This window comes from Hippocampus bargibanti, linkage group LG03 (assembly GCF_051943395.1).
Source record: "Hippocampus bargibanti isolate YZ-2025 linkage group LG03, ASM5194339v1, whole genome shotgun sequence".
Classification (NCBI taxonomy): domain Eukaryota; kingdom Metazoa; phylum Chordata; class Actinopteri; order Syngnathiformes; family Syngnathidae; genus Hippocampus; species Hippocampus bargibanti.
In genome coordinates this window covers 27,086,344-27,111,128 of record NC_142736.1, presented here as the reverse complement: position 1 = coordinate 27,111,128, position 24,785 = coordinate 27,086,344, and the positions used below count along the sequence as shown (strand labels likewise).

The 24,785-nt window shown below is 39.4% G+C and overlaps 1 protein-coding gene and 1 long non-coding RNA gene across 5 annotated transcripts in view; both read right to left on the bottom strand.

The window, feature by feature from the left end:
* Window positions 1-40: 40 nt before the first annotated feature.
* Window positions 41-3,728, bottom strand: LOC148900871 (uncharacterized). Its single transcript, XR_016114524.1, has 5 exons — window positions 3,568-3,728; window positions 3,386-3,486; window positions 2,256-2,332; window positions 2,120-2,166; window positions 41-1,311 (listed from the first exon to the last, which is right to left on the bottom strand). It is a non-coding gene; the product is annotated as an uncharacterized LOC148900871 (long non-coding RNA).
* A 2,098-nt stretch (window positions 3,729-5,826) lies between these two features.
* Window positions 5,827-24,785, bottom strand: part of trpm7 (transient receptor potential cation channel, subfamily M, member 7) — a 46,786-nt gene continuing 27,827 nt past the window's right edge. For 2 of the 4 annotated variants that reach the window (XM_088992896.1, XM_088992894.1), the window contains exons 22-40: window positions 24,383-24,593; window positions 22,622-22,754; window positions 22,082-22,260; window positions 20,841-20,973; window positions 19,149-19,852; window positions 18,216-18,286; window positions 18,042-18,138; window positions 17,882-17,958; window positions 17,623-17,660; window positions 16,365-16,393; window positions 15,839-15,892; window positions 14,819-14,863; window positions 14,638-14,703; window positions 12,603-12,886; window positions 12,445-12,527; window positions 7,939-8,144; window positions 7,805-7,856; window positions 6,335-6,441; window positions 5,827-6,076 (exon numbers count right to left, since the gene is read on the bottom strand). In XM_088992896.1, coding sequence (XP_088849022.1) covers window positions 6,000-6,076; window positions 6,335-6,441; window positions 7,805-7,856; window positions 7,939-8,144; window positions 12,445-12,527; window positions 12,603-12,886; window positions 14,638-14,703; window positions 14,819-14,863; window positions 15,839-15,892; window positions 16,365-16,393; window positions 17,623-17,660; window positions 17,882-17,958; window positions 18,042-18,138; window positions 18,216-18,286; window positions 19,149-19,852; window positions 20,841-20,973; window positions 22,082-22,260; window positions 22,622-22,754; window positions 24,383-24,593 — 2,646 coding nt within the window. In that variant the 3' untranslated portion in view covers window positions 5,827-5,999. Of the gene's footprint in view, window positions 6,077-6,334; window positions 6,442-7,804; window positions 7,857-7,938; window positions 8,145-12,444; window positions 12,528-12,602; window positions 12,887-14,637; window positions 14,704-14,818; window positions 14,864-15,838; window positions 15,893-16,364; window positions 16,394-17,622; window positions 17,661-17,881; window positions 17,959-18,041; window positions 18,139-18,215; window positions 18,287-18,734; window positions 19,853-20,840; window positions 20,974-22,081; window positions 22,261-22,621; window positions 22,755-24,382; window positions 24,594-24,785 lie in introns of all 4 variants that reach the window. The other 2 variants (XM_088992893.1, XM_088992895.1) reach the window with 2 other exon arrangements.

Genomic DNA, 24,785 nt, shown 5'->3' with positions numbered 1-24,785 from the left:
TCGGAAGGTGTTTTTAGCCCGAAAAATACGACCATTGTAGTTGGTGGAAAATATGTTGTTTATTTGAATCAATTTTGAAGCACAAATTCCAAACGTGGTTTCTAGCCAAATGGCCAAAATATGATCATATCCAGGGCAGTTTGCCTTTTTTCACCCTAAAAACCTCCTAAGACCCAAATTCGTATTTTGTCTCAGATTTTTAGGCTAATTGGGACCTTTCTTCATTCATCATCCGGACCGCGTGGGTCACTGGGGGGTGCAGGAGCCAATCTGTCTTTGGGCACTCGGTGGGGGACACCCTGAATCGCTTGGCAGCCAATCGCATGGCACACAGAGAGAAACAACCATCCGCCATTATAACAGACAATTTGGAGTGTTCAATCAGCCTGCCATGCAGGTTTTTGGAATGTGGGAGGAAACCGGACGACCTGAAGTAAACCCACGTGGGCCCGGGGAGAACATGCAAAGCCCACCTTGAACTCACAACCTCTGCACTGACCCGGCATGCTAACCAATGATGTCCACATATGAGGACATTTGTTGTCCTTCAAAATTTTTTAACATTTTAATCTTGACAATCAAAAATGTGATGTCCACCAGGTCTTAGGACAGTGGTCTCAAACTCGCGGCCCGCGGGCCAACCGCGGTCCCGGAAAGAATATTTTGCGGCCCGCCTTGATATGAAAGATTAATGATTGATATGAATAAAATTTGTGTGTGAAGCTGAACAAGTAGGCAAGAGAAGCAATGTTTAGGACAGTTCATGTTCAATATTTAATTTATGTGAAGAAAGCTAAAGGTTATAAAACTGTTAATACAGACATTTGAAACTGTATTAAAATAATTAGTTTTCCTGTGGTTTTCTCAGTCGTCTGTATCTGCCTTATGATCATTATAATTATTTTATTTATTTATAACTGGTTAATTAAAGCCTCACCCAGACTCTGCCTCTAGCGGCCCTCGGGTAAATTGAGTTTGAGACCCCTGTCTTAGGAGGTTCATCCTGATTTGAAGTGATCATGATTACCCAAGTTTTGATCCCCACGCAAAAAAAAAACAAAAACAAAACAATTATTGTTAGATCCAATTTGAGCGAATTCCTTGTATTCAATTCCAAATTTGTGCTATGATTAAGCGTAAACCAGACAGACAGCCACGATGGGACAAGCGTCCACAGACTCCAGATCAAACGACGGCCTTCTAACGGCATCGTGTGTCGCGCTTTTTTGACGTTTTAGCGTGCACAGTCATCAAAAGAAGGACAGTCGACGTCTGGCTTCTCGGAGGTTTTCTCATCATACTCTGCTACTGCTGTGGGCACAACAAGAGAAATAAATCACTGGAAAGCCAAAAATGTCATGTTATTGGTTGGTCAATTGTTGTTTTGTTCAATGCATTTATCCAACTCAGGAATTAATCACTATATTTTTATCTATTTGCTATCGATTAGCCGTCTAACTAGCTTGCGAGCTAGCTATTAGTTATCTATTAGCTAGCTAGGTAACTTGATCTATTTGAGTTATTTCCGGTTGAGTGAATGGTAATCGGCACAACAAAATTGTAAATGACATGTATTATTATTATTATTATTATTATTATTATTATTATTATTTACAGGGTGAGCATTTCAAAGAATAATAAATATAAGAATTATAATAATTGTTTTTATTATTTCTATGGCAAAACACATGTGGAAGTTTTGCTTCAAGTCTATACGGAAATTTGATTTGGATCAGGTTGAGTTATGGTGCTCGCCTTTCCGGAGAACAAATTAAACTTGTTCAGTCAAGGTGGCGCTGAAGCGTATATTGGAAGTTACATGTACTGTACATGGCCATTTTGTGCCATCTTCATGTGGTAATGTGCCGCCATCTTGTGGCATTAACAGGAAAAACTGGTCTGATGAAACACTTGGTCGATATCGGTCGATATTTTGCATTGGATGACAAATCGTCGATTGACTGCAATGGCAAGAGTTGAGTGATTTGTCAATGGCGTCATTGGTCGAGACACAAAGTAAAATAAGACACAAATCAGTTGATGTATATTGTTGTGAATGTTATGTCCAATGGATGAGATCAGTTCGAGGAAAGCTTTTTGCTTTTGTACTGTCACTCACCATCTCATTTTGAGTTAGTGAGCCCTGGCTTTCAACTTCGCAATGATCTGAAACACACACAGAGAGAAAATAAATACATGTATTAGTAGAAAACTAATTGCTACTTCACCATTCACAGTGTGTGAATATTATTCACCTCTTTCTTATCCGGGAAAACTGTTGTTTTCAACTTGGAGTAGATCAGTTCTCCATTCACTGTCACTTCAAAACTCTCTGAGGGAAACATGATTAAAAAAGTATTTTCGAGTTCTATTAGGCCTTGAAGACTTTAGTGCAACCTTATACACTAATGACAACTCCATTTCCTCTTTTTCGGTTCTAAACATTCTTGTGTTGATAATGTGTTGAAACTTCTCAAAATTGTGGATGTTGTATCATATATTTTTCTAGTTCGGCTCTAATGTCTACTTTTGGACATCTCTTTATGTTCAAGTTATGAAACGTCTCATCAGGAGAATATTCCCTTTTGTTATAAAATGAATTTCAAGTTACGAAAGGTAATAATATCGAATGGCCAGCTGCTTGCAGCTCCGAGTTTCTTAAAAGCAACATACTTAGAGCCGCTCTGCAATTGGCTATTAGCGAGCATATTTCTGGTATCCCATTGGCTAAGTAAGAACACTGTGATCGAATTACGAAATTTCCATGGACATTTCTAGTAAAGGATTTTTAAATATTTTTTTTTTCTGGAACCAATTACTTGCGTAAATAGAGTAGATCAGCTGTATCAGTAAAATACTGTTTCCGTACAATTGCACCTTTAATCACGTCAACCCACGATAGACAGATTTATTAGTTGCGGATACAGAGTTGAATCATACTACCGGTACGTGGGTAAAATTGATTTCTTTCTCAACTCCACAATTGAAAACCTTTTTTTTTAATATATATATATACACTGTATATTTTTAGCCATTTTATGGGCTTTGCGCACACCGGTGGAGTTTTTTTGTTGACTCCGGTTTCCTCATTCCAAAAACACGCATGACAGGTTCATGGAGAGCTCTCAATTGTCACATGCTGCGTTTTTAAGTGCAAATGTTTGTTCGACGACGTGGACCTTCCTTCGTGAGTATAAACAGATTTCAAAAAACAAAACGAATAACACATTTTATCTTAAACGACGTATGGCATAGTCTTCATTTTCACTTTAAAAAAGTCGTATCTTGTTGAGCGCAAAACAAACCAAATAAATTAATCGATGTAGAAATAAAATAAGTGGTTGCAATTACGCAAAGAAAATTTAAAAAAAAAATGCACACATACCTTTCCTACCAACGCGTCCTGTGACTCGAATGTGGTCCCCGAACTCCTGTCGAAGGGCAGAGGCCAGCCCCTCATACTTGGAGCCGTACCCTCACCTGCCGCTGTAGCAAAACAACAACAAATGAACCTTTACCTTCACGACAAAACAAAACACTGCCTGACCTGTCAGGAAGGTAACTCACCAGTACTCAACATCAACAATCAGCATTTTGCTTTTGTTGTTGTTTTATTTTAGGTGGTCGGCGATCAGCACAAGTCGGTGAAGTTCTTGCTGAAGGTGGATCAATATGCAAAGTCACGTCCGTCTCACTTGGTTTTGTCAAGTCAAAATGGACCACACCCGATGGGAGGGAACTGCAACGAAGTCGGTCTGACGAGTTTGAGCATCAACATGTGACGCCATCAGCCTGCCCTTTCCTCTGACTCCCACTTCAAACAGAACTGCATTACAAAACGTTCATGTAAAATAAAGAACACTTCTTCAATCACTTGCACATTTTCAGCATGACGTTTTTGATCCACTGGTGAAAAGGACACTTTGATTCACTCCTCTTTAACGGCTTCAAATAATAAACTGTATGCAGGAAAAGTGCACGACTGCCTGTGTCTTATGTGTTGTATTATTTTGTCATTTATGTTAACTGTTTGGCTGCAGCGGCTCCTCTTGTTGAGAAGGAAGAAATTTCATACATATACGGTGGATGTTGCACATTTGACAATAAAGTTGTACTTCATTTGACTTGATTAGCCGAAAACTAAATAGCAATAGTTCAGAATGGATGGGGGGGGGGGGGGGTGTAATCAATGAGCCAAAAAAAAAAAAAAAAAGAATACATGGAGCATTTGACTTTTCAGCATACTATATTGTCAATAAAAAGAACAAATTAAAAATCATAACGATGTACGTATTTTAAAAAAATTAAAAAGTAACAAGTAGCGGTTCCTTGTCATACAGGTTTAATTTGCTCACACCACAAAATGTAATAACCCTTCCCTGCTGAAATAAATGGAAATGGCATTAATCCGTTTAAGCAACGGCAAACCTGTTTCCAGTTTTTACTGCCATTAAACCATTCATGTCTCAGATTTTGCGTGCAAGCAAAACAAAAAAAAAAATCAGAATGACAGCTTGTTCTTCAATACAAACAAAATATTTAAAGTACGCGCTTAATCCACCCTGGAAACTTTGAATGTTGTTTAATGCAGTGTTTTTCAACCTTTTTTGAACCAGGGCACGTTTTTTTACATTGGGGTTTTTTTTGCGGCACACCACGAACCATCTCGCAGGAAAGAGGCAATCTTTGACGTGTTGCCACACGGACGAATATTAAATTATCCTCCCGGTCTTTTCAGCACGGACACAGGACAATGACATATTGGCAGAAAATGATTCATAAATGTTTGTAAAATTTTTAATTTGAAAAAGGGGCATTGGATCTCTCACGGCACACTAGTGTGCCGCGGCACAGTGGTTGAAAATCACGGGTTTAATGAAAGAGAAGTAGAACACCAGTCTTCTATTTAAGAAAAAAAGGAACAAAATTATCATGTGACTTGAATGAGGTGGCTCATTTTGAAAGTGAAACAAAACGGACATTGGCCATAAAATTAAGTACACAAAGTGAGAGTCAGCCTTGACCAAAAAAAAAAAGTTCAGTTTTAGAATTAATTTGTATCTTGTGTTCCGCAATTCATGTCTTGCCAGGAATAATAATGAAGTGCTCATTCACTCAGCTGCAGAAGTTTACGATTCAACCATTTTTATTTCTATGAATATTATTTCAAAATAAAACACGAGAAAGCTCAAAAACATCAATTGACATGTTCTCGTATAGACAGGAATGAGTCCAAAAGCCACAGCGATCACAATTATAACTTCAGACAAAATTAATCAATAAAAATGACCTGAATAAAAAATAAAAAATGAAGCAGTGGAATTTGTATTGCGTTTGATGTGTGGTTTAACTGAATTAAAAAATAATTAATAACCCTAGAAAAGCACATGACACGTTCCAATTTAGTTGTAATTTTATTGGTTATAAATGATGTTCAGTATAAAACGTACACTGTAATACCCTTAAAGTGTACCCTGAATAAAAGATGACAAGTCTCGTGCTCATGCAGAGAACAGTATCTATAAGATACACTCGATTTCATTCATCTGCGCGTATTGACAGGTGATGACAAAGATATTGCAATTGTACCTTAGTAACAACAAAAAAAAATAGAGGGCGGACACACTTTTTTTTTGGATTAAAATGACACAAATTATGTCATGGAAAAGTTGCATTGCAATCTGCCCTTTTTAAAAAAAACATGTTTTCAGAGATAAAAAGCGAGGATACAAGATGTTTGGACATATAGAATAACAATGCGATGATGATGTAACAGATCTACAATGCACTTTGATTTCTCATTTTTTGTAAATATATGTAGATGTGAAAAGAAGGCAACATCAAGAAACATCAATAAATAATTCTTGTACCATGGATGCTCACGTATGCACATGCAAACATCATTCCTTTTTTTTTGGACACAGCATATGGCCATTTCCATGGAAACACAAGCAAGATTCTTCCAGTTGATTGATTGATTGATCACAGCGTCACAAGTCTCATTGATTGGTGCGGCTCCTTGGTTCCATCCCCCGCGTAGACACCTGCTCAGGCGTGTACTCGTTCCTCTTTAGATCTAAACCACAACATGACGGTTTAACTTCACGCTAGCATAAAAGCGCCATGCAAGGTTGAGCATACAGAATACGACCCTTGAAATGGTACGTGAAAATTAATGAATTAGATGTCCATTGAATAATTAAGCTCAATATTATTTCACAATAAAACACTAGAAAGCTCAAAAACCCACATCGACACTTTCTCGTAATAGACAGTAACAAATGTTTGACGTTTTATGGCTCTCTGATGACTGTTGAAAACGGGCTCGGCTCACCGGGAAGTTTTAATTTCCTGCAGCAGGAGTTACAGCGATGTTTCGCCCGGAAGTTCTTAATGGCTTCGTCACCCAGGTTGGCCGGTCCAAAGATCATGTCGTATGACCTGTGGTCGGGGGAACCCATGGGGGGGGGGGGGGGGGGGAAGTAATGGGAATAGTCAATAGTCAACACATAAAATAAAACAAAGGCCTGCACGTAACGCACATAAATGTGCTCTGTAGTCATGTTTAAACATGCCTTCAAAATAAGATACACCGTAAATACAAAGTGCATCCCGAATGCATTTCAATTCCCGAATTTGTTTGGGTTTTGGTTATTCTTGCGGGGGGGTGCCCAAAAAGTGCTAGTCAGACCTCTGGCAATGTTTTCCCTCCCACGAGAGAAAAGGCCTTTTGTATAGCTGCCCCCATTTCAAGCTCAGATAACTCCAGACCCATATAACTTAGGAATTAACTATTTTTTTCTGATGAAAGAAGAGAGTCTAAGGTTTCTTACGCTGCATTAAATGATTATGCAGTCCTAAAACGCAATATTCTGTGGGTCCTGCGATTTGAGTGAAAATGACAAAAATCCTGGCACTGGAGTGGACATATTTTTGCACATCATCTGGCAGTGAATGAGTTAAGATCAATCCGTATTTTAAGTACTCTTGAAACTATTTATTAAACGTTGCCATTTTTTTTCTATGAGTCGGGAGGTCCCTCTAGTGTGCCTTGGCTGGGCCTTTTCCCTTTTCCCAACGAAACCTTACAAAGATGTTTTTGGTTTTTGCTAATTTTGCTAGCTCATGTATTTCCTTCCAGTGATAACCTACCACAAGACGGAGAACCACGCCTTGACGCAGACAGATATAACAGAGTATGGTAATTTTTCAAAATAAAAGATTCCGAAATGAATAAAACACAAGTACCGGAGTATAAAACAGATTATTATTATTATAACAGAGAGTATTGTAATTTTTCAAAATAAAAGATTCAGAAATGAATAAAACACAAGTACCGGAGTATAAGGCGCACCCCTAATGAATGGTGTATTTTCAAACTGTTTTCCATATCTAAGGCGCATCAGGGTATAAGGCGCACCATCGATGAATGAAGAGTTTTCCAACGACAATACATAAATAGACAAAATTTTCCAAATATAGGGCACACCGCATTGTAAGGTGCGACAATAGAGGATAGGGTTACGCACTACTTCTTCTACATGGGAAAATGTATCAGTCAGTGGCTTCTGTTAGTCGTTGCGACACCTGTTGAGGCTCAATATGACTTCACATATAAGGCGCGCCTGTGCATAAGGCGCAGGGTCATCTTTTGAAGAAAATCAAGGCTTTTGGGTGCACCTTATACATTGGAAAATACGGTAATGCGAGTTATTTACTCTTCCCGTGCGAAGACATTGATGAATGTTCAGGTCAAGCTAACGCAAATATCAACGTGTTGGTCATGTGACAGATGCGGACATACCCCTTCTCGCCACTTTTTATGACAGATGGATCGGTCAGAATATCTCCAACCCCTAAAGAGAAAGAGACAAACTGGAATGAGAGACCACCACAGCGGGGGGAAAAAAAAAGATGCGAGTGGAGTGTTCATGTTACCCTGTAGGTCGAGCACCAACAGCTCGCCACGCGTGTACTCGTAGGTCCAGTGACTAAAAGCCAACATGGTCTCCTCCAAGAGGTTGGTAGGAGCGATCTCATCGCCGTTGTTGTTGTTGAACTTGCGGAACTCGCCCGTGATGCACTCCTCGATGGCGAACCACTGGCCCGCTGAGTGACAGTAGAGAAGGAACACCTCCAGGAACCTGCGCAGACACAAAATGGCGGAAGGTTGAAAAACAGACATTTTCATACACGTCAAGTTTTAGAAATCATAAACAGGGAGATTTTCGTACTTGCGACGCTGTGGTGCGTGTTAAAATAAAGTGAGCGTTACAAAAGTGTAAATTAAACACACAAATGCTTTAATTGTCTATTTACACACTCAATTAGCATAAAAATATATTTTGTTTTATAATAATACATTTCCATGAATGTAAAAATTTTCACTTCTTTTGTCCCATTTTGCTTTTTTTGTCTTTTCTCTTGACTTTATTTGTAGTTATTTTTTCCTTTCTTCACTTCTTTTTGTTTATCTAGCTATCCAGCTAGCTAGCTATCTAGCTAGCTATATGCTCTCTATTTGCTATCTAGCTGGCAAGCTGGATATCTATTAGCTACCTAGCTAGCTATCTTTTTACATTTTCTTTTGTTTCACCTTACAAATGAATGGTCTTTATTGTGTCAATAGTTGTTTTATAAAATTACTTGAACAAAATGCAAATGATACTCCACAATCTTTTTTTTTGCCTTTGGACTCTAGCGGCTACTATGCACCATGTTTATTCATCTGCTGTTCTCAAACGTACGAGATGACGTACACTGCGAGACGATTCAAATTTTTCAAGTGCAAGTAGAAAATGATGGCGATTGAGGCTATTCTATACTTATACTTTGGAACTCACGTCCCACCTTCAAGTCCCACCTCAAAACCCACCTATTTAAAATTGCATTTTCTGTGTAGCTCTCTCGTTTCTATTTATAGTTGTATTTTATTTATTGCATTCTATTTGTGATTGTATTTTATTTATTATTATAGTACCTCTGCTTGTCTGTGACTGTAATGTGTCCTTGAGAGCTTTGTAAGGAGCTTAAAATGTAACGTATTATTATTATTATTCGTAGTTCAGTGGTATTGTTACAAAACGGTGAAAAATGAGAATTTCCCCCCAAAAAATTCACATTCTTTGAAAACCAGGAGATTTGGCTCTTTCATCGTGAGGCGTGAGTCAAAATCGGGAGTCTCCCAATCAAATCGTGAGACTTAACTTGTATGATTTTTTTTGTCCTTTTTGTAGTCAAACAGGACTCGTGTCTTAAAATAATATGATATGAAAAACGGTGGTATTTTTCCAACTGAATAAACATGAATCCGTTTTTGGGCAGTCCCTTTCATGATACTTTCCGTCGTGGCGTGTGACACACCTAATCGGCATGTTGACAAAACAAGAATAAAAGCAAAGAGAAGTTGTCTTTTGTATGTGAAACCAGCAAAAGCAGTTCGGCAACAACGTGGCATAATCAAATGCATCGGGCGTGGCACTGTTTTTTTTTAAATTTGCATGCTCAGCAACACCTCGGGTGGAGCAGCTCAAGAGGTTGTTTTGTTCTCGCTAAAGAAAAAAGCTACGACCAGTAATGAGGGCGACATAACTGAATGACAAAGCTCGCATATCAGGAGATATCAGTTTTTGTTATGTGATTACAAACAGCATGTTCACTGGTAAATACGGTTCCTTTTTATTGATTTGATGAGGGAATTGCATCATATTGAGCATCTTAATGCGTGGGTGGTGTTTTATTTTGAAGCCTGAACTATCACACTGGTTAATTACAGTACAGTGAGACCTCAACTTACAAACACCTTATCTTACAAACTTTTCGTCTTACAAACTTCAAATTTCTGAAAATTAAACCTTATAATAAGCACTATTTTCATAATACACACCCACCATGGCTGGCGGAGTGATCTTCGGTGGAAGCACACGACCGAACAACACCAGAGGTTAAATTATCAACAGTCCTTATGGAAGGTGACTCTCCTTCCATAAGCCATCAACGACCATCAAAAACGTAAATAAAACTTTATTTTACAGCACAGTTTATTTCTTTAATTGCAGTCCTCATGTAATGTGCCTCTATTTCCAAACAGCAATTCATCTTCCATCACAAATGTAAATAAAGTGACTTTATGATACAATGCAGTGTATTTCTTTCATTACAATACAATAGCACATGTATTATACATAGAATAAGGTATGTTGTGTGTAGTTTCAAGGCTTATTTAGTAAAAAAACTATATTTTATTGAAACCCCGGAACTGATTATTCCCATTTTAATGGTTTCCTATGGGAATTTTGTTTTTGAGATACACACTTTTCGCCTTACACACTCTGTCTGGGAACCAATTAAGTTCGTAAGCTGAGGTCTCACTGTAATATTTATGACATGTTTCAATCTGAGATGCAAGTTAACTTTTTGGCTTGTTTTTTTTTTTTTTGCACAGATTTCAAATCCGCCTTTTTTGTCTTGCACATCAGGTTTGCATAATTTAATATCAATGACATGTAATGTAGTAATATATTTGTAATATTTGTGAATTATGGGTTGGGTTGAGAAACAGGTGTCATGTTTATTCTGAAAAGTCATTGCTTTAAATTAGAATGTATGCAAGTGGCTTGAGCAACTGTAGAGACACTCTTTGGATCGTTTCCCAAACGTTGCCAATAAAGCTGATTCTGATTCATGATAGATAACCAACTTGGTAGTGACAGTGCAAATTACTCACTTTTGGGATATTTTACCCCTTTGTCATCATGGGGTGTGATGTGTAGCATGTTGAGGAGTAAATACATATTTTTTTAGATAAAATAAGGAGAACAAAATAAAGTGTGATAAATATTATTTCCGGGTAGATGGACTGCAGTGAGCAGGTTAACTCATTCACTGCCATTTATTCAGGAATTGAAAAGCATGACGTGGAGCGCCGTTCCCAAATTTGTTTGGGTTTTGACCAAGATACAGACCTATGGCAATGTTTTTCCATCCCAAAAGGGGGTAGCATTTGTCTTTTGTACAGCCGCCCCCACTTCCACTGCAGATAAGCTTGATGTATTTTTTTAATGAAAGAAGAGAGTCTGAGTTTCTTATGCTGCATTGAATATTTATGTCGTCCTAAAACTAACTATTCTGTGGGTCCTGCAATTTGAGTGAAAACGACAAAAGTCCTGGCACACTGGAGTGGACACATATTTGCACATCTTCTGGCAGTGAATGAGTTACATAAGATAAATGCTAAGACATTTTGAGAAGATATTTATGGACCCCTCCAAAAAAAACAACAAAGCAGAGGAACCTGTTTATCAAGTAGGTGGAGACACTCATTTGTTGCAGTCATCATGACACCACAGAAAAAAAAGGCAAATTAAATAAGGAAATAATTTTCCTCTGATGGTGCTTCAGTTCTTTCAAGGAACAATGCATGATGTGATACTCATTGCAGGAAGTAATACAGTGATACCTTTACTGACTTAATTGGTTCTCAGAAAGTGTGTGTAAGGCGAAAAGTGTGTCTTCGAAACATTAATTTCCCATAAGAAACCATTAAAAATGAGAATAATCAGTTTCCAGGTCCCCATAAAACCTAATTTTCAACTCAATAAGTCTTAAAACTACACAAAATATACCTTATTTTATGTATAATAAAAGTGCTATTGTATTGTAATTAAAGAAATAAACTGTACTGTATAATAAAGTTGTTTTATATACCTTCGTGATGGTCGTTGATGTAGTTGCCACTTGATATCCGAGTGAAGTTGCCGCGCTTTCCCGGTGATAATACCCTCACACACTGTCCCCTGCTAGCTGCTTTCGTTAATCCAAATCAACAGAAGTTTTTCAACCTGTTATATTGCCTGAGACCGCTGCTGAGACAACACAGAAACACCCTTAGCCACACGTAGCATACTGGTACTGGGACGCTCCTTTGTGTTTTTTTGAGGATCCCCTTCTTCTGCTCGACCGTAATTTTCTTTTGTGTCCTCTTCGGCTTAACACTAGCCTGTGGTGGGGTCTTTTTCGGTCCCAAAAAAAGCAAAATTATCCACTCCATAACAAACCACTTCTGCACTGAGTGCACGGTGGCGTTGTTCGGCCATGTGGTTTAGTGTTCTTCCGCCGAAAACTAGTCCGCCAGCCATTGTGGCGCTCGTATGCCAAGATTATATTCTCGCAAATTTAATGTTTGTTAGGCGAAAGGTTTGTTAGCTAAAACGTTTGTAAACTGAGGTATCACCGTACTGCACTTGGAATATTTGTCTTCAGCAAACCGGGAAAGGATAAGAGTGGAGCTACAGTTGACACGTCTTGACATGTCTAACCCATATTTCCAAGGGGGCCAGCGAAGTTTGTGCTCAGTGTTCATGTGTACTTTTCAATTCATCAAACAGAGCTGATTTACCTTTGTACAAAGTCATTTCTCAATTATTTTTAACCTGCCTTGTTTACCTTGGTGAGTAAGGAATGGGCTTGGGTCGGATCTGGTTGAAGGCCACCGTTAGCTTCTGCGCTGCTCGCTGCTGTTGAATTTCCTGAAAACACAAAATAGCATATTAATGCTTCACCTGTAGGATGCGTCGCCTTTATGCGGGATGGCGTTTTGGTACCCTGAGACAAAGGTGCAACACGGTATCTTCCTTGTAGATACTTTGCCAGGTCTCGACCACCTCGGGCAGGAAGGATTTCACTATGTACAGGTGCCCAGGCTTAAGGATGTCATATTCGGACCAGGTGCAGAGGACTTTGAGGGCCCGTCGAAGGCCGCCGCCCATCTCCTCTTTACTGAGGAACTCAATCTTGGCCGAGAGGCCACGTTGCGCCCAGGAAGACATGCTGTTGTTGATGGTGTTGGGCGAGCTTTCTTCCAGGCGGTACACCGTCACTGGCTCTCCTGATGTGTCAACAATATGTTGAAAAATGCTCACTTTAAGTTCCCGAACACGTCAAGCACTCCTAAATTATAGCAACAAGCTAATCCAGCTTTAAAAAGAATACCCAAATTCGGACCTATGAGTGGACTGAATGATGATTATCTAGTTGAAAATGCATATTTAAGTCATTCACTGCTATTCCCAAATTCATTCAGTGAATGAAAATATGATGCGGAGCGCAGTTCCCGAATTTATTTGGGTTTTGGTCTTTCTTGCAGATAAAGCGCTGGTCACACCTCTGGCAATGTTTTTCCCTTCCCACGCCAGCTCAACCTCATATAACTCCAGAACCATATACAGTCACTTAGGAATTAACATTTTTTTCTGATGAAAGAAGAGAGTCCAAGGTTTCTTACGCTGCATTGAATGTTTATGTAATCCTAAAACTGAATATTCTGGGTCCTGGAATTCAAGTGAAAATGACAAAAACTTTCTGACGAATTTTCTAGCAGTGAATGACTTCAAAAAAGTGTGAGCATGAAAACATTACACCGGTGAGCATATGTGGCACCATTTGACTCTTTCACACGCCCTACGCCCTGCTACTGTGGTTTCAAGTAGACAGTTTGTAGTGAACACACCATGAGCTTTATTGTTTCTTTTCATTGGCATCACAGCTCTCAATCACACACCACACCTGATGTGGTTTCACTCACAGATGTTTGTTCAGTGACTGCTGAATTTGTTTTCGTTGGACGAAAATGCAAAAAGAAAAAAACAGTTCCTTAAAGGACAACCGACGTCTCCGGACAAGTTGTGTCCATAATTTGTAAAATGGCTTTAAATGACTTCTACTGAGCGTATTTTACAAAGATTCCACCACATATAGCTATATTTTATGTTTTAAGACTCGCGCTGAATATTCCGGATGTCTTGTTTTTGAGTTGGTGACGAGTCCTCACCCTATGTCACTGAAGGAACGCCCCTGACTGAGAAATGAATTTTGCGGTACTTTGTTTGGTCTGAAAACTTTGTGTTGATGGCGAAATTAGAAGGAAAACACAAATAACGCAATGGTGAATCGTATGTTACACCGAGACAACTCTTTGATATTCGTTGAAAAAAATTCCAAGCTGAAAAATAAAACTATTTCCAACGGAGCTCTGCCGCCATCTTCTGCATTTTCTGTGACACTACACATCAGTCTTGAGCCATCAAAACGACCCAGAAAAAATTCTTCAATCGATTGCAAACATTTATACTTTCCTCTTCAGAACTATTTGAATCATATTCATAACTGGATGTGTAAAAAGAAAGCATATTCTCCGAATCTGAAGCCATTGTTTTGATTCTCGAGCAAGGCAAGACGTCTTGGTGTGACGTCACGAACTGGGGGCGGGACTTCCTGAAAATGCCCGATTCGCAGCTCAATTTTTTGCAGATTTTGGACACTTTAAGTCATTTTTATTGGTGTTTTGCATTTGACTAAAAATATCAGCCTGCATGTTTTGGTTATTTTAGATGCTATAAAACGTTTTTCTGATGTCAGTTAGGAAAAAAAAACTGATGTCGGTTGTCCTTTAAATTTCCAAATTGATCAAGCAGCAACAATACCAAAAAAAAAAAAAAACAAAAACACATACCCGCTGAGGGTAAAAAGATAGAAACCGTGGTTGCCAATTTGGTTTCAGATTTCATCTTAGTTTTTCTGTCTATGTGCAGTGCTGTGTTTTTGTAACCTCTGATCATGTATCTACATGCACACACTCACCCCTGGGAGGGACCGGCGTGAAGGGGATACTTTGTGAAAGTCGCATCAGGTTATTCCGTTCCACAGCTGAGGAAAAAAATTGGATGTATTAAGTGCAAATCACACCAGTTTGACATTACATTTAATGAATAAAAAAGGGAAGTTTTAAAGGGGGGAACGTGGATTTCATTCAGAAGCCTACCTGAGTACTGATAGTTCTCCATAGGTTTGAAAGGTGATCCAATGGCTGCAGAAAGCAGAAAAAAACAAAACCATTTATTTTCCCTTGAAGATGGTTTGCTGGAATGTTTTTTTCATTTACGATTAAAGTACGATTCCATTACAGGACAACTGACACCTCCGGACAAGTTGTGTCCATAATTTGTAACATCACTTCAAATGACTTCTACTGAGCGTATTTTACAAAGATTCCACCGCATATAGCCATATTTTACGTTTTAAGACTTGCACTGAATATTCAGGAAGTCTTGTTTTCAAGTTCATGACGATGCCTGACGTGATGTCACGTCTGGAACGCCCCTGACCGACACAATGCATTTTGGGTACTTTGTTTGGTGTGAAAACATCATGTTGATCCGTTTTGATGGCTACGTTAGAAGGAAAAACACAAATAACGCGATGGTGAATCATTGTGTGCCGCACCAAGACTACTATTTGATACTAGTTGACACAAATTCCCAGCAGACAAATCAGCCCAGTTCCAACGGAGCTTGGGCGCCATCTTGTGCATTTTCTAGGATGGTACATCTCAGTCCAAATGCCTCAAAATGACACGGAATTACTTCTTTAATCGATTGCAAACATTTATGCTTTCCTCTTCAAAACTATTTGAATCATATTCATAACTGGATGAGTAACAAGAAAGCATCTTCTCCGAATCTGAACTATCTGAAGCCATTGTTTTGTGTCTGGAGTATCCTGGCGTGACGTCACGAACAAAGGGTGGGACCTTCTGAAAGTCGCCATTTCCGATGTTTTGGAGCAGTTTTGGGACACTAAGTCATTTTTATTGGTGTTTTGCATTTGACTAAAAATATCAGCCTGTGTGTTTTGGGTATTTTAGATCCTATAAAATGTAACGAAACAAAAACGAGTCTTAAAACGAAACAAAAAAAAATGGTGTAGGTTGTCCTTTAAACCATTTCCACAACACATTAATTTCTCATGTAAACAGATTCAAAGTGGACAAAAAGTTGCTCACAATCCTTTCTGGGTCCAAGGGGTGTGTGTCGGGGTGTGCAGAGAGAGAGTGAAGCTAAAAAAAAAAATACATTAATCAGAATTATCTTTATATTTAACAAAAAAAAGGGAAATAAAACGACAAATATGAAATGAAAACATGGCAAGTCAATATCTACTTATTACCGGTATATTTTATTTATTTCCATATTGTATATTTAAAAACACGTTTGTGGTCTCAGTTTTCTTTATCCATGCATTGCAGAGATTGAAAATGATATGGTCAAATAGCTCAAATCTGTGTCTTAAACTTGGGTGCAAAAATAAAATAAATAAATGAATAAATGGGATTGGGACATGCCTAACCACAATGCAAGAAATGCAGTCAGAAACATCAGCAAATAAAATAAGTGAGACTTAAATGTGCTTTAAATGCATGAGGGCATTTAAGGCAACAACGTGTCATTTGTATTGCAGAAGAACCAGCTAATCTAGACTGAATTTAATTGCACACAACTACAAAAACAGTTGATGAGAGAGACTCTTACCAGGTAATTTGTCCTCAACAGGGGGTTGGCTGGAATAGATAGAGAAACCAGTTAATGTCAAGACTACTTTAGGGATCATCTGCGATATTTTTTTGCATCCACCACAACAATAAATAGTGTGATTTTCCTTTAGAATTGTTATAAAGTCAACCCCGTATAATATTGTATAGTGAGTAACGTGAAAGAAAGAAGGAACAGATTACTTTGGAACAAATAACATACCTGTCAACCTGTGAGACACTATGACCTTACTAATGGCTCAATTTTCCTTACTGAGAAAAAAAATAAACCATACGCGTGTGTCATATTTCAGTGCGCAATTTAATTAAAAAAATTACACATGTAAACATTAATACTTTTAACAAGTTACAACATATTTGTAGCAATAATCAAGTATGTTCTTTGTTGTGGAGAATGTTGGCTTTTTTTTGTGAACAAATTGAATTTGGCCACAGCAAAAAAAGAATTAGAATTTGTGTTCTTACGATCTATAATGTTTATAAATAAATATGACTGACATTACGGTAAAAATAAACATGGTAAAACGTTTAATGTAACCGATTTCAAAATAAAATTCCACTTGACCGGAACTTGCCTTCTCAGACCCTTTGTTTCTTCGAGACATTTCGCATGGACTTGTTTTCTCGCTGGTCGGCTTCGCTTTTTATGAGTAGCGAAATTTGTTATAATTAACATTACAACGAATATTTAATGACGAAAACGGTATCGGAAATATCTCAAATTTATATTTAACAATTTTTGCGTTTCCCGTACAAACTTTCTTGCATGCTGTACACATCTAAAAATGTGCAAAAATGGTACAGAATACGGCAAAATACGGCCGGTTGACAGGTATGAAATAATTGTATTGACATGTTTAATAATCTGTCAGGAAAGATTTGACTGCTTGGAAACAAAAAAACATATGTGCGCCACTGCCGCCCAGTGGATTGGTTAATTATTGCAGACCCCGCGAAAATAAAAAACAACAAACAAAACAACAACAAAAAAACATTTTACACGGCATGCATCATTTCTGTTTGAGACAAATTTATATACAGTAGCGTAAAATAACTATGTGAGGGGTGAAAAGTTATGGGAATCACTAAAAATGCCATTTTCCCCCTCAAAATTGCAGTTGTGATTTCAGTTACATTTTATGTGGGTGTGTATTTCAACCATTTATCCAAGTATAGATCTACAATGCATTATAGGAAACATACATGACACACACAAACATAAATAGGAGGATACATACAGGCTACTTGCTTGTGCTGATTTGACTTGGACTCTTTCCTGTGAAAGAGAAAAAAGAGTTAGCATGGAAGATTGTCGGCTGTGGAACAGAATTTTTTTTTAGATGACATCAATTACTGCTGTGATATCTCTAGTTAATTTGACTGTCTATATTTCTTGGCAAAAGTATTTTGGTTCTCATTTTGCAATTAATTTGAGATATCTTCACATGCTGCTGTTTTTGTTTGGGAGGAGGCAAGTGGGAGAGGAGCACTACATACCGGCACTGAAATCTGGGCATCCTGGTGAATGAGGATGTCTTCAGCTGACACTCTGCTGCGATCCCTCTTCCTCAAAGCTACAAAAACACAGTCATTCGTCATCATTTCACTTATAAAAAGGATTCAAACTTATTTTGTTACTTCTGTGAATTGAACCTACTTGAGTCAGGATGGAGAAAAGCAGGACTCCTGTCAAACTCTGTGAAACCAGCATAGGAGTTCACTGTTCTAATTTGACCTTGACCTACGGGCTGAACCTGGGAAGAGATGACCAGAAAATGCTAAAGAGGACTTTTTTTTTTAAACTTTTTTTTTCATTGACAGACAGACAGACCAGTTTGCTACGCTGGGGACTGGAAGTCTCTTTGGGTGTTGAACGCTGGAGCTCAAAACAGTCTTTATGTCCTGTAAAGAAGAAAATATTAAAAGCCATGTCGTCAACTTTTATTTGATTTAGTCCAACTTTCCCACCAAAACCACTTTTGATCATAGACGACATATTTTTAATTGTAAATCTCATCTCCATCCATCATGTAACAATGTTTTTAGCAACGCATTCAAAATTATTTTGATTTGTCGAGGCATAGAACAAGAAGAGGAGAATCAAACCCATCACCACGTTTCATGATAACAGAGAGGCACGAGAACCGTAAACCTGCCTCGCCCCTGTCAAAAGGATCCTGAAAAGCTTCAAACTGGCAATCAATCATTCATGCAAGCGGCCAAAACATATCTCAAATCAAACGGATTCCCCCAGAACCACCGAGAACAGACAGAGGAGCAAAAGGGAGGGAAAAAAAAGCTGCATGGCACCCGATACGCAAATGCGGCAAATGTGACCCATAACTCAAACCTCTTGTTCGCACTTCCACATGTATCCTCTTGTCACAATTGTCACTTTCAGAGCAGGACCCTGCTTGGAGAGAAGCATCGCAATCTGTGCTGCACCTCCTTCTGTGGGGCCGTTGGTCTGTCACGGGAGGGGCGGTGGCGGAAGATCCGCTATATTCTTGGCTTTGAGTGTTTATTTGACATCTAGTTGGAGAAGCTGTGCGGCCCTCATCATCGCAAAAAGCCTCATTGATATACCCCGCTGGCCCACCCCCACCATGTGCATTGCCAGGCTGCGTGTAGCAAGCGGGAGAGCAGACAGGCTGAGCAGCGCTTGAAGTCTTAGATACAACGACCACAGTAGGATACACACACACACAGTTTTCATCGTCCTCGCGCCTCTTTGGAGCCACATCAGAATCTCGTTCATACTTACCGACAAACGCCCCAAATTCTACAGCGGCGCTGTCATACGTCTGCTGGTTAAGGCCAGCCAAAGCAAGCTCCGGGTGGCTGGAGCCGCTGGGCTGGGAGGGGGTGCTGCTGATGTGGAAGTGGGCCGCGCGCGAGGGCACGTTGGGGAGACTGGATGGAGAGTCGGAATATTCCGGCTGGTGTGGACGGGTCAGTTTACTGCGGGTGAGGGAGTGGCCCCGGTAATGCAGCTCCGGGGGAGAAATGGCACTTTGGACAAAGGCACTGGAGGAGCCAGCCTCAGCCGCCGAGTGGCCGAGCCCGAACGCGCCCCTCCTCTCTGGACTCAGATTGGGATCCAGCCCATCTCTGTAACTACTATCGACGCCAATCCCAAAAAGAGAGTCTGCTATGTTCGCTGAGCCCAAATAGGCCCCCACGCTCCGTTTCCCCATCATGGAAGATTTGGAATGGGGCCCAGTGTCTGTTGCAACGGGGGCAATGCTGGGGACCACGTTCTTGGAGAGACTGAGCTCACGGGTGATCTGATTGTGGACCTTGCTGGCTTCCGATGACCTCTGAGCCGTCAAAGTCTTCAGGGTGTCCACGGTGAGAGCTGACAGGTCCTGCAGGTGACCGATCTGGGAATCTAATGTGTGCAAGGAACGCTTGATGAAGTTGACCTTGTTGCCCACCTCCTTCAGCTGCATGCACATGGTCTCAACTCTGAAAAGTACAACAAATATACATCTATTCATGATATGATCTATTCACTCAAATTCCATCCTAGACTAACTAACATTTACAAATACGTCAAGTCAAAGTGCAGTTTTTCAAAAACTGACTCATTGTTTAACTCATTCACTGCCATCCCCGAATTTATTCAGGAATTGAAATTTGACATGGAGCACCATTCCCGAATTTGATCGGGTTTTGATTTTCCTTGCGGGGGTGCCGATAAAGCGCTGGCAGTACCTCTGGCAATATTTTTCCCTTCCACAAGGCGGCAGTATTTCCCTTTTTTTCCATGTTAGAGCTTTGTTCCATCTTCAGCTGTTGTTAAAGCGCTATACAGACACTCCCCTACTTACGAACATTCAATTTATGAACGACGGTACATGTGAACATTTTTGTAGTAACATGTAGTATTCTCTCCAGTTGTACATGTAAATATCTTTATTATAAGTTTATTTTTCAGTACAAATCAATACAGGTTACTTATACAAGCCTTAAACATACTCATACAAATCTTAAACATAATTATATAAGCCTTAAACGTAATTCCATACCAAATATAGCACAGAAGCGACTTACGAACAAATTCACCTTATGAACGACGGTTCGCAACATATCTTGTTCGTAAGTTGGGGAGTGTCTATAAATCAATATCTTATGTATTGCATTGTATTTTGGACAGCCACCCTCATTTCAAGCTCATATAACTCCAGACGCATATAATTTAGGAATTAACTCTTTTTTTCTGTCTAGGAGAGTCTCAGGTTTCTAACGCTGAATTGAATGCTTATGTCATCCTAAAACTCAATATTCTGTGGGTCCTGAAATTTGAGTGAAAATGACAAAACCCCTGGCACTGGAGTGGACATTTATGCACATCGTCTGGCAGTGAATGAGTTAATGTAGTTGTACAAATGACCACTACACCATTGTTAGGAAACATAATCTGCTGCTCATCCTCTGTGACTGGCAGTTGTACCTTTCAGAGGTGAGCCGTATACGTTCCTCGCTTCCCGTGTGAAACTGGTCATCCTTTTCATGAAAATACGTCTCCACGCACTGCTCTTCAAAGTCGTGAAGTTTCTTTTGATCTTCCTCGGTGAGAAACAGTTCTGAAGGGAAGAGCAACATAATGATTTTTTGTCACATAGGAAATATCATAAACAGAAAATAAATTTAAAATAACATTTTCCAGTGTAGGAAATATCATAAACAGAAAATAAATTTAAAATAACATTTTCCAGTGTATAAGGCACACAGGAGTATAAGGTGCATCTTCCAGAGACTGAGCATCGTACCAAAATAGAATGGAAGAGACTCAAAATAGTAGAGGCCAATTTTTGGGGTGCTTCCCCCCCGCCCAGCACCGTAAACTCATTCACTGCCAGCTCATATGCAAAAATGTGTCCACTCCAGTGCCAGGGTTTTTGTCATTTTCACTCAAATTGCAGGACCTACAGAATATTGAGTTTTAGGACAACATAAACATTCAATTTAGTCTAAGTAACCTTAGATTCTCTCCTTTCATCACAAAAAAAGAGTGAATTCCTCGGTTTTATGGGCCTGAAATTATCTGAATTTAAAATGGGGGAGGCTGTACAAAAGGCAAATGCTTCCCCCTTGTGGGAGGGAAAACATTGCCAGAGGTAAATGGCGCTCCATGTCAAGCTTTTCAATTCCCGAACAAATTCGGGAATGGCAGTGAATGAGTTAATTAAAAACACAACAACAATAAAAATAAACTCTGATGTTAAATTTACAAAGAGCGGTTGGAAACTAAAAGCTAGCAATTAAAAGGGAAAGCAAACAGCTATTGTCTCTTTCATGGATTAATCCCAGGATATTTCTCAATCTTGAGCCACAAAAATGGATCCAAAATGTATCCGCTGGTGTCATTTTCAAAAAATCCAGCTAAGCGGATTTGTTCCGCCACTGCGCCGTTTCACTCGGGATACAGCATCCCGTAATCAGATTACACGATGTGGTCTTGCATAAAATGTTGACACGGCGGGGCAAAGGTGGGTGTCAGGTGTCATACTTCACACCCCTGTGCAAGCTTTGCAGAAGGCCAATACAGAACACAGGGGCCTTGCATTCCACGGCTCTGATGTGACTTCCGCAAGCAGAAAATCTAAAGTTTTATGTAATTCATAGGACGTCATTTTGCGTCAGTATCGTTTTATGCAACGATAAGGGGTGTGGGGTGGGCGTCAGACATACTTGGCCCATAGGTGTGCTCCTTCTTTCTTTTTCTGCACATGCATAAGAGCGAGTAGATATGGCACAGGAGGATGAAGGGAGGAGGGAGGACCGGTTTCTCATGGTAGGCCATGATGAAGTGGTAACGCTGATACTTCCACACCAGACTGGAAATGGACTTGACCTGGATATACACGTTGCTGCAAAGAAGAACAGGGATGCTGTTAAAAGTTTGGGGCACTCACTGGTTTAGGTCACTCGAAATTACTTTTGGGGAAAATTGGCCTGCTCAAGACTCAGTATGTGGGTCATGTCCTTTCGTGAAGGTTTTACATTTCATTGATTCCTCGATTAGTGAAAGCTAAAAGTCAAGTGTGGTTGTTAATTTGCTGTCTTTCTCATTTGGGTGAGTTCCCCCTCAAATACAAGTGCTCTAGAAAATCGGGAGATGTTAGGGGCTGCAGCTGCAGTCTGAAAAAAAAATCACGTTTCTTGTGAAAATGTTTATTTTTTTAGTCGTCAATGTGTAAAAGGATGGTGTAAACAAATGGATGAACTTACTTAAAGAAGGCGATGAGTAGGTTTACCATGAGGATGTACTGTACAAAGAGGTAGACCGCTTGTAGAAGAGGAGTCAGCCACACTCCAGCTGTGCACAAGCCCCTGACTGACGATTCACTGTTGTTGGCACACACTGAATGAAGAAAAAGCCGCTATCAGTATAAGGATACATTTTGCCACAAAACACATCGTTAACTCATTCACTGCCATTCATGAATTTATTTGTGAATTGAAAATATGACGTAGAGCGCAATCCCCGAATTTTGTTCATGTTTTGTCTTTTCATGCTTTGGTGCCAATAAAGTGCCAGCCATCTTTTTCACGAGAGGGCAGCAATTCCCTTTTTTTCCATTTTTGGGCTTTGTTCCAGCTTCAGCTGTTGTTAAAGCGCTATGTAAACAAATATGCATTGTATTTTGGACGGCCGCTCAAATTTCAAGCTCATATAACTCCAGACTAATATAATTTAGGAATAAACTCTTTTTCTGATGAAAGAAGGGAGTGTAAGGTTTCTAACGCTGCATTTAATGTTTATGTAGTCCTAAAACTCAATATTCTGTGGGTCCTTGAGTTCAAGTGACTATGACAAAAACCCTGGCACTGGAGTGGACATATTTTTTGCATATGTCTGGCAGTGAATGAGTTAAAAGTAGCGTAACCACGGTCAACTCCATCTAACCACCTACAGTATGTTGTCCTAAATGTTAAGGAAGGTTATAAGATTTTATTGACAATGCCTCTCATATACAGCAACGGTAGGCTTATTGTTTTTTTTTTTTTTTGTAACTCCAGTCTGTCTCCTAGCTAGGATGCTAGGCTAACACAAAGCATGCTATCTGGCTAGTTTAGTACTGTGCCTTGGTATCCAAAACGAAGTGAAAAAAAACTAATTTCCCATAGAAAACCATTAAAATAAGAATAATCCATTCCGAGGTCCCCATAAAACATAATTTTCTACTTACTAATTTTCGAAGCCTTGAAACTACACTAATATACCTTATTTTATGTATAATAAATGTGCTATGGTATTATAATTAAAGAAATAAACTGTACTGTATCACAAAGTCGTTTTATTTACCTTTGTGATGGTCGTTAATGGCTTGATGGAATGGAGTGGCCGGTTTCATCAGCATTTAACACTTGAGGTGCTTTCTCTGCAATAATTTTACCTAGTTCTTCATCAATTGTGTTCTGTTTAGCTGGGTTGATAGCTTTTTGCATCAAGTGTACAGATGGCTTGTGCGGGTTATTTGTGGAGCCTGATTGAAGGGATATTTTAACCTTGCAGTCTACACTCTGCCTTTGAACTATCAAAGTTGAAACGAGTCCAAACTTCACTGTCTTCTATCAATTTTCTCACTCTCTCTCTGTCGTCTGCCTGTCTCTTTAATGTTTAAACCCCAACTGCTGCGTTCTTGACAAATCACGAGGCATTAACCGAAGACTGGGGGTGGGGAATAGAGGACAAAAAAAAAGTCAGCTGCCATTTCCTTGTTAGAACAGGCTCGTTCGCGAACGACACATCGTTCATTGTGGCACTCCATGAGTATCCCGAAAAATAGCGTATATGCCAAGCTAAAAATTTCAATTTAACATTCGTAAACCGAAAAGTTCATAAACCAAGGGGTTCGTAAACCGAGGTATCACTGTAATCATATTTGTTTTAGTAAAGTGCATATTGACTCTTCTTGGTGCGCTTTTAATTTGTTCTGCCTTAAACTGACATCAAGCACGAGAAGCTTGCCGTAAAACTATCCTTACCCTCGTAATCTCCCTTTCCATCCTCACCGTCCTTACCATCGATTTCATATGCATACACTTCCCCGTACATCATCCAGTACGGCTGGAACACCACATCTTTGGCCAGCGTCCAGCTTGGCTCTTCGTGCGGATATAAAATGGCTTTGCGGGGAACGCCGTAGCTTAGCAGGACGATGGCCATTATCACCACAATGTAAAACATGTTAGCCACCTGCAAAGGATGATGTGGAAACAGAATGAGACACATGCTTGGAAGTATATATTTGTCATCCTTACGTATGCTTTAGTAGTAATAATAATAATAATAATAATAATAATAATACATTTCATTTATAAGCGCCTTTCAAAACTCTCAAGGTCACTTTACAGTCACAGGATAAGTTTTTTTGTTCACTCAACCCGG